This window comes from Lithobates pipiens, unplaced genomic scaffold, assembly GCF_037356315.1.
Source record: "Lithobates pipiens isolate NorthernLeopardFrog02 unplaced genomic scaffold, aLitPip1_a1.2 Scaffold_8, whole genome shotgun sequence".
NCBI classification, from domain to species: domain Eukaryota; kingdom Metazoa; phylum Chordata; class Amphibia; order Anura; family Ranidae; genus Lithobates; species Lithobates pipiens.
The window spans coordinates 129,069,326-129,083,731 of record NW_027507903.1 but is presented as its reverse complement, the minus strand read 5'-3'; the positions used below and the strand labels follow the sequence as shown (position 1 = coordinate 129,083,731).

The window sequence follows — 14,406 nt, the reverse complement described above, 5'->3', positions numbered from 1 at the left end:
TTTCTTTTATACTTACATCAAAAAATGACCTTTCATCCACATTTTTGGGAGCACCCAGTGTTGGGGTACCAGCATAGATAGACTCCACCTCTGCCAAGTCTATCTCCCCTTTACATTCAGTGTCTGTACGGCTCTCATAATAGCGCAGCTGATTGGGGGAAAGGAAGGTACAAATAAAGCACAACAATTAAATTATATTTCTTTATAAAACAAGATTAAGCTAAGAGGAGGGGAAAAAAATAAAAAAAAATCTAAAAACTTGTTCTCCTATGAAACACATAATGAAAGGACAAAAAAATACATGCTAACTCTGGTCAAAAGGAGGCATTTCTTCCCCATCTTTGCCCTGAAATGATATGGGAGACTGACAGCTCACACACCACAGTGCACACCTTAGCCCACGTTCACACTGAGGATCAGTTTGAACTCGCACGATTTAAAAACGGCATTTCAATCCGACTTCAGGGGCGATTTGACAGACATCTGTGCGGGTTCATGCACAGATGTCTATTCAAATCGCTCCTGAAGTCGCCAAAATAGTGCAGGAACTTCTTTTGGGAATTGGTATGGTGCTGCAAAATCTATCTGACATGTCAAAATGGCCCAATGTAAACATGGGCTAAAACATAGAAACCGATTGATTACTATGCATAGTTGCACCAGTTTTAGTAAATCTACCCCCATGAGTCCCAACTTCCCATCACCACATTAGACACATATCTGATCACTGACTAAAGCTGGGATTTACAATTATCAACATTTGGCTGGTTCAGCAGGAATTGGCTGAATTTCAATCTGTGTGTACCCCACTCAGCCAATCATTAGATCGGCTTCTGTCAAACGATCCTGCTGGAAAACCAGCATTCGATCAGTTGCTGCAGCACTGATTAGTGGATTTTGACAGAGGGGAATTCCCGCAGTCAGAATTCAATAGCACAATGGGGAGTTTACTGCATCCACATCCCTTGTTTGTATGAAGATCCAAGTTATTTTTTTCCATTTGGCCCGCTGGTTGAACAACAAAAATGAAAAAAAATCTCAGTGTGTACCCAGCTTAAAGTGGAATTCCAGTTAAACATGAAAAACATCCCTTTATTTCTATATAGAAAACTTTTATATTACGCATTATTGTAATGGCTCGATGTCAAATTAGAAACAGCAGTTACATAGTAGGTGAGGTTAAAAAAAGACAAAAGTCCATCAAGTCCAACCTATGTGTGCGATTTTATGTCAGTATTACATTGTATATCCCTGTATGTTGCGGTCGTTCAGGTGCTTATCTAATAGTTTTTTTGAAACTATCGATGCTCCCCGCTGAGACCACCACCTGTGGAAGGGAATTCCACATCCTTGCCGCTCTTACAGTAAAGAACCCTCTACGTAGTTTAACATTAAACCTCTTTTCTTCTAATTTTAATGAGTGGTCACGAGGCTTGTCAAACTCCTTTCCGCGAAAAAGTTTTATCTCTATTGTGGAGTCACCACTATGGCATTTGTATTTTGAAATCATATCCCCTCTCAAGCATCTCTTCTCCAGAGAGAATAAGTTCAGTGCTCGTAACCTTTCCTCATAACTAATATCCTCCAGACCCTTTATTAGCGTTGTTGCCCTTCTTTGTACTCGCTCCATTTCCAGTATTCCTGAGGACTGGTGCCCAGAACTGGACAGCATACTCTAGGTGGGGCCAGACCAGAGTCTTGTAGAGCGGGAGAATTATCGTTTTATCTCTGGAGTCCTTTTTAATGCATGCCAATATTCTGTTTGCTTTGTTAGCAGCAGCTTGGCATTGAATGCCATTACTGAGACTATCATCTACTAGGACCCCCATGTCCTTTTCCATCCTAGATTCCCCCAGTGTATAGATCGCATTCACATTTTTGCCACCCAAATGCATTATTTTACATTTTCCAACATTAAACCTCACTTGCCATGTGGCTACCCACCCCTTTAATTTCGTCAGATCTTTTTGCAAGGTTCCCGTATCATGCGGAAAAGTTATTGCCCTGCTTAGCCCTGCTGACCATTCCAAGTACCCCCCATTTATCACCACCCTCTGAACTCGCCCTTGTAGCCAGTTTTCAATCCATGTACTCACCTTATGGTTTATGTCAACAGACCTTATTTTGTACAGTAAACATTTATGGGGAAGCATGTCAAATGCTTTTGCAAAATCCAGATACACCATGTCTACTGTCCTTCCTTTATCTAGATGGCAACTCACCTTCTCATAGAAGGTTATTAGATTGGTTTGGCAAGAACGATTCTTCATGAATCCATGCCGATTACTGCTAATGATACAGTTCTCATTACTAAAATCTTTTATATTAGTCCCTCATCATCCCCTCCAAGAGCTTGCATACTATTGACGTTAGGCTAACTGGTCTGTAATTCCCAGGGATGTATTTTGGGCCCTTTTTAAATATTGGTGCTACATTGGCTTTTTTCCAATCACCTGGTACCATTCCAGTCAGTAGACTGTTAGTAAAAATTAGGAACAATGGTCTGGCAATTACTTTACTGAGTTCCCTAAGTACCCTCAGATGCAAGCCAAAGGGTCCCAGTTGATTTATTAATGTTAATTTCCCAAGTCTAATTTAAATTCTGTCCTCTGTTAACCATGGAGGTGCGACATGTCATAAGGATAAACACTGCAGTTTTGGTTACTAAAGCCCCCCGATTCCCCTGTGAAGACCGAGAAGCATAAATTCAATACCTTCACCATCTCCCCATCCTTTGTAACCAGATGTCCTTCCTCATTCTTTATGGGGCCAATATGGTCTGCCTCTCTTTTTTTTTTACGGTTTACAAACTTAAAGAATTTTTCTCTCCTCCGCTATATGTCTTTCGTGTTCAATCTTAGTCACCCTAATTGCACCCTTACATTTCTTGTTGCGTTCTTTAAAGTCTGAATGCTGACGATGATCCCTCAACCTTGTATTTTTTTGAAGGCCTTCTCCTTTTATATGCATTTTTACATTGGAGTTAAGCCATCAAGGACTTTTGTTCGCAATGGGATGCATTGGCTAATGCCCTTATTTAATATGCTCCTAAAGCAAACCTATGTCTTCTCCATGTTCTTTGTTCCTTGATTTTATCCCAATTCATGCCTTCTAACAAGGTTTGTAGTTTAGGGAATTTGGCTCTTTTGAACTTCAGTGTTTTTGTATTCCCCTTATGTTTCCTATTTGCGTTATTTATACTGAAACCAATTGACCTGTCTAATCCAGACATTCAGTAATTCCCCTGTGCTTCACCAAAAACAGTGTGCATGTACAGGTGAATGTGGCTGCTCACAGGCACTTCCTGGTACTGTGCAAATAGCAAAGCACAGCCCTGACCCTGTCCTGCCCATGTTTCACCCATGTCTCACCCTACCCACCCCACTCCATCTATGATATCATATATTTTTTCATGAACGAGGGGTGCACAAGCGTCCTCATTCATGAGAGTGGTCGGAGATGAAGAACAGGGGGAAGGAGACATGCACAGGACGAATGGAGACTAGAGGTCGACCGATATATCGGCCGATATTTGGCTTTTTTAATTATTCAGCATCAGCCGATTGTGCTGATAAAAAAAAGGCTGATTATAACTTCAGCACAACTTGCAAATGACTTCTGTAATAGAAGTCAATGCAAGTTGCAACTTGTTTCTCTTCTCTGGGCAGTCTGCCAAGAAAAGACCAAAGAGATGCAATGTTTCTTCTTATCAATGGACTGAACTTGTGTGTAGGAGTTCTCAGTTTAAACATTTAAAGACTTGTTGCTTACAAGTAAAAATCCTGTATTTTCTGCTAGAATCCACAAAAATTATATATATTTTTTAGCAGAGACCCTAAGGAATAAAATAGCGGTTGTTGCAATATTTTATGTCGCACGGTATTTTGCGCAGCGGCCTTTCAATTTTTTGTGAAAAAATACACTAATGATTTTAAAAAATAAACTAAAACAGTAAAGTTAGCCAATTTATTTTTTGTCCAAAAGTTTTGATTACCTGTTTTTTGTGTATTTAATATTCAAGATATATATATATATATATATTTTTTTAAATCTAAATTATACATACAAGTGAACTGATTGGAGGTTTGTTTTGTTTAATAAATGTTTAAATGTAAGAAATTTTCAGTATCAATTATTTAAGGCAGCTTTCACACTGGAGCAGGCAGGCATTGACGGTAAAACGCTAGTTTTAGCGGCACTTTACCGGCATCATATATCGGCCGCCGCGATTTCTAAATATCGGCATCGGCCAGAGAAAAACCCATATTGGTCGACCTCTAATGGAGACTGTAGTACACCGCTATCAACGATTCTCCTTTTTGTCTCTTGAGAATCTTTTCGCCCTTCTTTTCATGCTGCTATGATCATTATCATCATTATTAGTATATAGTTTTCAGCATGTTCCTGGTAAACGATAACATGGCAAGGTAATGTAATCTTCACAATTGTCAGCAGAAGACCGCTACTATCGGGTTTAGCTATCTATATAAGGTTGAAATGGACTTCTCTTGTGCTGATGGAGAGGATCAATCTGTGAAAACCACATAAAATAAACTACAATGCATAAAAGGTACCATTTTCATTTTTTTTACCTGATGTTTTGTCTTGTCCAGCACAAACCAACGTGGTTTCCAAGGTTTCATAAAAGCTCCTCGCTTATACAAAGTCCCTTCATATGACCTGGAATGACAAGACCAATTACCATTCTAGCATTTTCTACAATGGCCATGTGACATGAAGCTTGGTATGCAGAGCCATAAGCACTGCACAGCACACTGAGGGACATTTATTGAGCAAATTAGCAACAAATGAAGCTACAAATCAGGCCGTCTGTCAAAGTCTATGCAACCTGTGACAGATTTTTCACTAGATACAAGGCAAGGTTTTTTTTTTTTTCTTGTTTTTTTTACCATGATGCATTCTTTGCATTAAGGTAAAAACCTCCCTTACCCGAGTCCTCTCTCAATCCCACACTGTCCCGTCTGCAGCAGCACAGCTCCCTCTTCCTGCATTCACATTAAGCTCTGTAAGCCATTGGCACCTTCTGCAGTTAGTCAAATCCTGTAAGGGGGGAGCAGGGGGTGTCTCCAAACCACACTGTGTGTTTCTATAGAAGAACATAGCCTGGCTCTGGAGCGTGCCCGCATGGATGCTCCCTCAGCACTCAGGCTGCTGAGGGGGCACTTGGAATAGAGGAGTGGGCAGTGCTGGCAGGGGACTCCAGAATAGGAGGTAAGGGAACGCTCGTAATAGCATTGCACAGAGCAGGTAACTTTGACATCTTTTTTTAGTTACAAAAATTGTACCTTTATAACCAATTTAAGCAGTTTCAGGGGAAAGTTTTACTTTTTTGCACTGCCATGTGAGCAGCTGAGAGGGAAGTTATAAAAAATACTGCCCAGTTACAATAAATCTGCTTCACTGCTCGTTTCGAAAACGTAAAACCAACCAGTACATAACAGTGATGAGTCTGCACTGAATTTTTTTTAACATGCTACACTACGCCTCAGTCCTTTCCTCCTTTCATACTACTCTTGTTTAGTATTGCCTAGTTGTGTAGCAGAATCTATATATGTCCCTCCCACTGTTTCATAAACATGGAGACCTGGACAGGAAGGAATACGGAAAGCAAGTGTTCCGAATCAAGGCAAGTACACACTATAAAAGGATATGCTTTATTAAATTTTTAATTTCAGAGGTTTACAACCGCTATAACTGCTTGCGACCAGCCATCATCATTATACTGCGGCAGGTTGGCACGGCTGTGCAAATCACCGAAGGTGTACATCAGCCGCTTTAGGAGATTGGCGGCGCACGCGCCACCAGAGCCGATGTCCGCTGGCCACCCACGACCGCTCCACTGAGAGTCAGAACAGGGATCTGTCAATGTAAACAAACAGATCCCCGTTCTGCTGCACGTAGCATACTTCTCCTGCAGGTAGTAACATCAATCCCATCCATCATAAAAATCTGGCTGTGTCCTCCAATGAACAGAAGATAAATTATTTTATTTTTTCCCCTTGGGTTTGGAGAATGTTAAGCAATGTCAGCAAGATAGAGCTGGTGTGCTTACAAACAAAAAACAGAAATGTATCAGCTGGGTTAATATTGAAAATATCACTAACATGCAAAATTCATAAATCACAATAGTGCAAATGATGTGTAAACCCATTTTCCATCTAAATTAATAGTTGACAACAATGTATTGACTTAAGTCTTGGTTCACACTTGTGCGTGGTGCGACATCGCATGTGATTCACACCGCACTGCAGTGCAAATCACATGCGATGTCCATGTGATGCGATTTCAGCCATACAGATAGTATGGCTGAAATCGCATCGCATTCTGACCAAACTCGCACAGGACCTTTTTTTGGTTCGCACCAGAATCTGATCGCATGGGTGTGATCCGATTCATGTCCGAACTGTCAGTTCGCAGTGCGATATGTGAGCTGAAATGGGGGTGTCATTAACATTGTATTGACACTCCCAGTCGTTCACATATGGCAGTGTGAACTGCCGTGTGAGTCGGGTGCGATGCGGTAACCTGCAGTGGATTTGCAGGGTTCCCGCATCGCACAAGTGTGAAGTGAGTCTTAGACTGCATTGATACCAAATGTGTAATGAATTGATCATTTGACATCATCCAGCACAAACATTTACACATTACAAGCCTACATTAGTTGTTATAACAGACTCAAAGCAATTCCCCTCATTTATCTCCAAAGTAGTCAGATTTTATTGCATGCATAGAGGCTACCAAAGTCTCTACAATACCCTAATATGTGTTATAGTGCACACTGTAATGTCATTACCTGTTTTCTCTCTCTGCAGTGTTGAACTGATTGTATAAGGTGCTAGTGCTGTTGCGAGCCCCCATTTTCCCTGAACTTGTAGGCGTACTCGTTGTGCTTGGACCACTTTCTAAGCTCAGGTTCAGCGTAGATCCAACACCACTCTCCTGGAGATATATTCCCAATGACTGCCGCTGAGAGGACACATTTGATGACATTAATAGAGCGCTTGACTTCTGTGTTGGAGGGAGAAAAAAAAAAAAAAAATACTAGTCATGCTATACTAACAAATGTCCTTCCACTTGATCAGAGTAACTGACGTTTGTAGAAAATCACCAGAAACTCTCACTGTCCAGTTATGTTGCAATATACAACATAAGGACACAACAAGCAAGAAAGTCTTGTATAGGTATACTTACTCGACTCTCATGTCGAACTTCTGTCCTATGGACAGCTTTGACCTTATCCCAGGCATCTTTCCAGCGCTCTGGTACAGGCCGCAAATCCATCTCCAAATACTGCAACTCCTATGAACAGAAAATATTGCAGTAAGACTACCATATACATTACAGATCTCCCTCTGCCTAGTGATATTGACAAGCAAAGAAAGAAAAAGACTAATTCAGATTTTGAGTGAGATACTGTATGTATAGCGCTTATGAGTCAACAGTGCTTGAAGAATACTGTAGCATTTGATTCAATTCACAAGTCTCTGCAAGTTTTCCAGCATGTACAACAAAACCTTTAAACATTATTCACACTTTGGTATTATATTTAAATAATCTGACCTCTAATAAGCATGTGATGGCATCGGGCTGAACACGCTGTGGTGCATGATACGAAGGCCAAATAATCTTGCGTTTGGTCTGTGGGGCTGAACTGTCCGTTTTCTCAGGTTCTGCATGCCGAGGTCCCTGTAGAAGCTCCCAGTCATACGAAGGCCCTTCACTCATTGCCTCATGAGTATAATAATCCCATACGCGAAGACCCCACACTGAGCTGTATGGACGCAGCACCTATAGAATGAAACATTTTCTTAGGCCCCTTTCACACTACCATGACTTCAAAGTCACGTGATTTTGCCGTAATTTCAGGGAGACTTGAGGTCTATGAACCTGAACTTGCATCAAAGTTGGACCAAAGTACAGCAGGGACTACTTTTAAGTCGGCACGAATTGAAGTAGTACTAATATGAATGGTTGTCATTGGAAATCATGAGGAACGATTGTCAGGCGACTTTGCAGTCCTAAGTCATAGGACAAGTCATGCAAGTGTGAATGGGGTCTAAAATGACATACAAGTCTACCACACTCTACAAATATAGTATACATTCAGATATGAGACTTCAGAGATGCCCAAATAAAATTTATTCTTTTGTCCTTACTTCTCCATCTTCAGGGCTGAACATGTAGTTGTAAAATACTGGATTCTTCTTATTCAGCCGTTCCATATAATCCCATACTGATCTGCATACTTGGGGGCCCCTTCGATCACCCTTCTCCTCATAGAGAATGCCTAGAAGGAAGACATTGTGACAGCCTGTTAATGTGATTTCACAGACTGGTCAAGATAGCGCAATATACACCTAAACTGCTCAAAGATTAGGCCGCTGCTCTCACCTTTCTCTATTCTCTCACAGTCCGAATCCAACAAGAAGGTGCGGAAGCGGTTTGACACGTAGTGATATGCCAGAAACTTCAGATAATACTGACTGAACTCAAACTCAGAGGGGAACTGCAAATGGATCTGTACAAAATGCAAGCTTTGTTTACTTTCCATGATTTAATAAGGCTGAACCACATAAAAAAAAAATAGAAATGTAAAAAGACAAGGACTACAAATAGAAAACACACCCTAAAGAACTCACCCTCCTGTCCTAAAATAATCACAAATTAATGAACACTTACCTGATGCACACAGTCCAGAAACTGCAGAAAAACAGGAGTAAAACCATTGCTCTGACTGGCTGCAGTATGCGCACCCCGATGGCTGAATCTGTGACCAAATGAAAGCCATTCTTTCTCCAAGAGTAGCCGAAAACCCTCAATAGTCCGGTAATATGGGTCAGAGAGCAGTTGGACTAGGGACACCACCTAACATTAAAAAAAAAAAAAAAAAAAAAAAAAAAAAGAAGGCTGCCTTATGCATTTAAAACATTGCAGTAAATCTTTCCAGGTCATAAGAATATTGAGGTTGTTACCAGAATTGGACAGTGAACCTGATCAATGCCAGTACCTGTGTAGTAAGATCCCACCCATCTTCCAATCCAACCAGAACAGAAGATCCGCTGTCTAGTAACTCTACAACCAGCACAGAGACCTGAAGGAGCTTGTGAATCTGAAAAGAATCAGCATATATATGAATGTCAAAAATCAGGAAACTACAGCACTCAAAACATCATGTTGTATTAAAAGAATTAAAGAGTCCCAACACAAAGGAAACAAAGTCAGCAGATGCTTTACAGAGCAGAAAATTTTGGAAAAAAGTCATAAGTAGCACTCCAGTGTGTACATCAGACAGACCTGTAAAAGCCATTCGGAGTCTTCCAGTGTGCGCAGGTACGACAGGTTGGGGTCTGTGGAGGGGGCACTAGGTACACAAGCTTTCATCAATTTTTTAAAACTAGCCTTCACTTGTCTCACATCAAAAAGCTCAATGGGGACCAGTTCCCACTGCTGAAGTGGGTCTTGCTTTACTCCCTAGGTAATGCACCGAAAAAAAAAAAAAACACATATCAATGAAAAGAACATACATGTAAATAATACTGCATCAGCACTTCTTTTTTAGTTTCAACATAGGTTGAAAGTACTGATTCTTGTATACGAGAGGTTAGGGTTGCACGGATACCGGTATCGGTGCCCATAATAAGCATTTGTATGAGTACATGTGCAAATTCTCTGATACCTTTGCAGTGCAATTTAAGTCCATACAAAATTAATGGGCTCAAATCACATTGCAAGGAACTGCATCTGATTTGAACAGGAATGCGATGCACCACTCCTGTGTGAACCCAGGCTTATCATAGTGACTTCAGCCCGGGTTCACACAGGAGCAGTGCGGGAAACTGCATGTAATTCGGACAGTAATCACACCACATTCCTGTGCAAACCACATGCAATTCTTTGCCATGCATTTTGTATGAGCTCAAATTGCATTGCATGGTATCGGTAATTAGTATCAGCAAGTACTTGAGCACAAGTATCGGTATTCACACTCACTTATAAAAAACAGGTATCTCCTCCCATTTATCTGTGTCCCCTGATCTATCTTTATATGTTCCATCAGTCATATCTGACCCCAGTTCGATTGCATGTAACGCATCGTATACCAACCCCTACCTGCACTAGGTGTACCTACCCACGTGTGGACTTCGCACATATTATGTGGCTTTGCCCAGTCATAGCGAGTTACTGGCAGCAGGTGACAGAGACATTAACTGCAGTTTTGGCAATCCCCGTTCCATGTACACCATTGGTGTGTTTGTTGGGAGTCCTAGACGAAGCGTTGTGAGACATACTAGGACCATGTTAATGGAAACATTATTTATGGCTCGTAAAGCTGTGGCACTTAAATGGATTCAGCCCACTCCTCCATCTATATGTCCATGGCTTGGTTAGTAAATCAGTTATTGCCTTATGAGAAGCTTATTTTTGAACACAGAGGTTGCCCAGCTAAATATAACAATGTGCGGTATGCGTGGTGTCCTTCTGATCTCACTGTAACCAATCCGGATTGGTTTAAAGAGTGCTGTATAATTATACTTATGCAAAATATTAATGCACTGTAAATGTACCTTACTTTTCTATGTGCTCATGTTGAGCGCATTGTTTGTTGTCAGTGTTTTATACCTTTTTCAATAAAAAGAATAAAAAAAAACAAACACACACACACACACACACACACACACACACACACACACACAGTATCGGTGCATCCCTACTAGAGGTTGTTCCTGGTTATGCCAACTTAACCTTAAAAGACTTACTTTGAGCTGTGACTTGTCACCTATGATGTACAGTGCAGCTCTGCGTGGGGTCAATGCGCTCTCTGAGGGTCCTCCATTTTGATGGGTGGTCAAAAGCTCTCTTGCAGCCAATCGTGTTCCTACATCTGCGTTCATACCATAGGCACTAAGTCTCCCAGTGCCACGCATGCTGCCCCATTTACCTATATGGATATGAAAGGATTAGAAAAATATACTGAAGAGATTTAGGTCATTGGCTCAGCAATCATCCAACATTCCTATTAGTAGAACCATCTTGTCAGTACATTAAGCTCAAGCTTAGCAAACATTAGAAAAGGGAAATGAGGGGATGCCAACTGTAATTAGGCAGATTAGATTGTGTTACTGTCAGACTTTGAATAACAATTGAGCTTATTTGGAGCAGTTTTTGCTGGAAGGGAAAGGTAGGGAGGGATATAATGCTCATTTTATTCTCTGGCATCAACACGACATATGCACTGACCTTGCTCAGCATAACTTCGTTTCACTGCGGGGTGCTTAATACCCCGTACAGAATAACCTGGTTCAAGGAGAAAGTGGCATGTGTGTCAAGGAAGAATGTAATAGGGAGGATAGGGAAGGGGGCAACTGAAACAGTATATGACTGGCACACAACAGTAAATTCTGATTTTAAAGGGCAAATGGGACCATATCTCAATTCAGTGATTTTAGCTTATGCATAGGAAGATTGTTATAGCATGATACACTATATAAAACACTAGAAAAATGAAGACCAAGATTACTAAAGTAAATCACAATAGTGGGCAGGATGGAACTCATAGCATAAAAAGCCAAAGAAAAGTATGTGGCCAAACTTAAATTAATAGGAAGCTCTGAATGTGAAAAACAAGGTGAAATAAGCAGAAAGTTTATCCTGACATGCTGGAAAGATATCTGAATAAACCATAGTGACAATGAGGTCCTGAAATTATTTGAGATGAATGGCGCTTGTATCCAGCATTCATTCTTTAAATGCCCTAAACACATTACACTCTAAAAACTCGAAGCACCACGGGTCACTGCTCAGTATAACCTCCCAGCCATCATATGCATTCATGTCCATACAGCCAAACAATTTGGAATCGTACCTCCTCGAACGTCCTCCTTCCCTCCCATCACCTGCTTCATCAGAGAACCCAGTTTTGGTTGACGTTTGTCAGGAGAATCTGCAGTAGAAACACCAGCTTACATTCCTTGGACAGAGCTCAGCTTATTCAAAGCACCACTCAGGATATCCTCATCCTGCTTGTTCATTTCTATTTATTTGTTAAATACATCCTTATGAGAAATAAAGACCTTATACTATTTTCATATACTGTATACTAAAGCCCATCTTTTATATCTTGTAGAGTCAACTGATGCAGCAATAACAGCATTAGAGGGACCCAGTCACGCTCGTGAATAATATTCTGAATCTCTGTTCTAATTGTTAAAAATAGTGAAACCTTACTACTTTGGGAAGGCTTTACGTCCCATTATTTATCTGTTATCTCCTCAGTCAGAGGGTGACCCTTCTGCTCTCTCAGTCTTAAAGGCTACCCTCTCACCAGTCTTTTCAATGTTGAGGATTTACACCCTCTACAAGATACTGCAAGCTCGGGAAACATTGATAAAATGGCCTAATAAAGCTACTAGCAGAATTACAGTAAAGAATATATAAAATGATGTTATGGTTTTACAGTGCCTTGCAAAAGTATTCACTCATCCCACCCCCCCCCCCCCTTATAACCTGTAATAAAAATCTAATTAAAATAATTTTTTGAGGCTTTGTAACATGTATGTATACAACATGCCTATAGCTTGGAATGTGCAAAGTATTTTTTGTGACACGACTATTAAGGCCCTATGAGCTTGTAGCCATAATGTGCTAGTATGCGTAGCATATTAGCACATTATGAAGACTTACTCTTCCAGCTTGACAGGCTGGGCCCGTAAATGTAGACCGAGTTGCAAATGCATAGCTCAGTGTACGCGACAGCATTTTTTGTTTTTCCTATTTCCATTAAACAAAATAAAATAAATACACAGTGTGAGCAAGTATTGCGGAGCAACTCTTTGCTGCAATTGCAAGGCTCTTAAGGTATGTCTCTTTCAGCTTAGCAGACACTGGGACTTTTGCCAATTCTTCAAGGCAAAACTGCTTCGGCTCCTTCAAGTTAGATGGGTTGCGTTGGTATACAATCTTCAAGTCATGCCAAAGATCATCTGGATTGAGGTCTGGGCTTTGGCGAGGAGATTCCAAGACATTTCCTGTAAATATTTCTCTTTAATCCCCTGTAGAGTGGTACGTTCAGGGTCATTGTTCTGTTGGAAGATTAACCTCTATCCCAGTGTCAATTCCCTGGCAGACTAAAATAGGATTTCTACAGGAAATGCCCTGTATTTAGTGCCATCCATTGCATGATGCTGCCAACGTCATGCTTCACTGTTGGAATGGTGCGCTTAGACAGATGGGTAATGTTGAATTTATGTCACACATAGGGTTTCCCATGATGGGCATGTGTTTAGGAAGTCTCCCACATGCTATTTGGTGAACTCCGAGTGTGTATTCTTAGGTTTTTCTTTATGCAATTTTTTTTTTCTGGCCAATCTTCAATAAAACCCCTGTTTGTGGCCTAAAGCAGTAACAGATACCCCCACCTCCATTTTCCATTTTGTTATAATGGAGTGACAATTCTGCGACTGAGCTCAGTGATGTGCGAACTTGGTGCTCTATTGACTTTGGTACGGATCAGGCAGCGCCCCCAAGATTCAATTTATTGGAGCATCTGGTATGAAAGTAGAAGTTGAACACAACAACCCCTTGGCATACTTACAATTATTTCTCACCGATGAGGTTATTGAAAAAATAGTTAATGAGACAAACCAGTATAAAGAGCAACAATTAACTACTCTGCATCGGAAGTTTCCAAGAAGAAAAAAAAGTGGGAACCAGTGACCAAAGATGACATTTGGAAATTTCTGGGCCTAATAATACTTCAGGAAGTGGTGGGGAAACCCCTGCAGAAGTGGTATTAGGACAAATAATAAATTACTTGCCACTCCATTCTTTGGCACTGTCATGTCAGAGTACAGATTTTCCCTGATCGTGAAATTTTTACACTTCGAAAACAATAAAGAATTTGATTAAACTAATTATCCTGCACCACAACTCAAATTCAATCCAAAATAAAGCAACTATGGAATGGCAACATCTTCCGTTCTTTCACACATTGAGCCATTGCTAAATTGGGGCTATTGCGTTACAACTGACAACTTTTATATGTCTCCTGAACTTTAGGAGTTTCTTCTGCAAAACAAAACAGGTGCCTATAGAACCGTTAAGGCTAACCGGAGCGACATGCCGCCAATGCTTGGCAATAAGAAGATGAAGACTGGAGAAATGGTTGCCTGGCAGAAAGGCAAAATGATGGAACAGCGATGGCATGACAAGGAAGATGTGTGCCTAATGAGTACAGTTCATAATACCTCCACTGTTATGGTATGCAAGAAAGGTGGGAAAGAAATCATGAAGCCACAAGTAGTGATAGACCACAATAACACCATGGGAGGTGTTGACAGAGTTGACCAAGCAATGACATGCTACCCAGCAATGAGTGAACAGTAGGGC

At 40.8% G+C, this 14,406-nt stretch overlaps 1 protein-coding gene across 8 annotated transcripts in view; it reads right to left on the bottom strand.

Annotated features, from left to right (window-relative positions):
* SBF1 (SET binding factor 1) overlaps nucleotides 1-14,406 on the bottom strand; it is a 169,414-nt gene that overhangs the window by 6,929 nt on the left and 148,079 nt on the right. For 4 of the 8 annotated variants that reach the window (XM_077472032.1, XM_077472035.1, XM_077472033.1 and 1 more), the window contains 13 exons: nucleotides 11,885-11,962; nucleotides 11,260-11,316; nucleotides 10,779-10,960; nucleotides 9,316-9,492; nucleotides 9,029-9,130; nucleotides 8,701-8,886; nucleotides 8,413-8,539; nucleotides 8,178-8,308; nucleotides 7,582-7,809; nucleotides 7,213-7,320; nucleotides 6,815-7,029; nucleotides 4,593-4,680; nucleotides 17-148 (listed from right to left, as the gene is read on the bottom strand). In XM_077472032.1, coding sequence (XP_077328158.1) covers nucleotides 17-148; nucleotides 4,593-4,680; nucleotides 6,815-7,029; nucleotides 7,213-7,320; nucleotides 7,582-7,809; nucleotides 8,178-8,308; nucleotides 8,413-8,539; nucleotides 8,701-8,886; nucleotides 9,029-9,130; nucleotides 9,316-9,492; nucleotides 10,779-10,960; nucleotides 11,260-11,316; nucleotides 11,885-11,962 — 1,811 coding nt within the window. The remainder of the gene's footprint in view (nucleotides 1-16; nucleotides 149-4,592; nucleotides 4,681-6,814; nucleotides 7,030-7,212; nucleotides 7,321-7,581; nucleotides 7,810-8,177; nucleotides 8,309-8,412; nucleotides 8,540-8,700; nucleotides 8,887-9,028; nucleotides 9,131-9,315; nucleotides 9,493-10,778; nucleotides 10,961-11,259; nucleotides 11,317-11,884; nucleotides 11,963-14,406) is intronic. The other 4 variants (XM_077472034.1, XM_077472038.1, XM_077472037.1 and 1 more) reach the window with 2 other exon arrangements.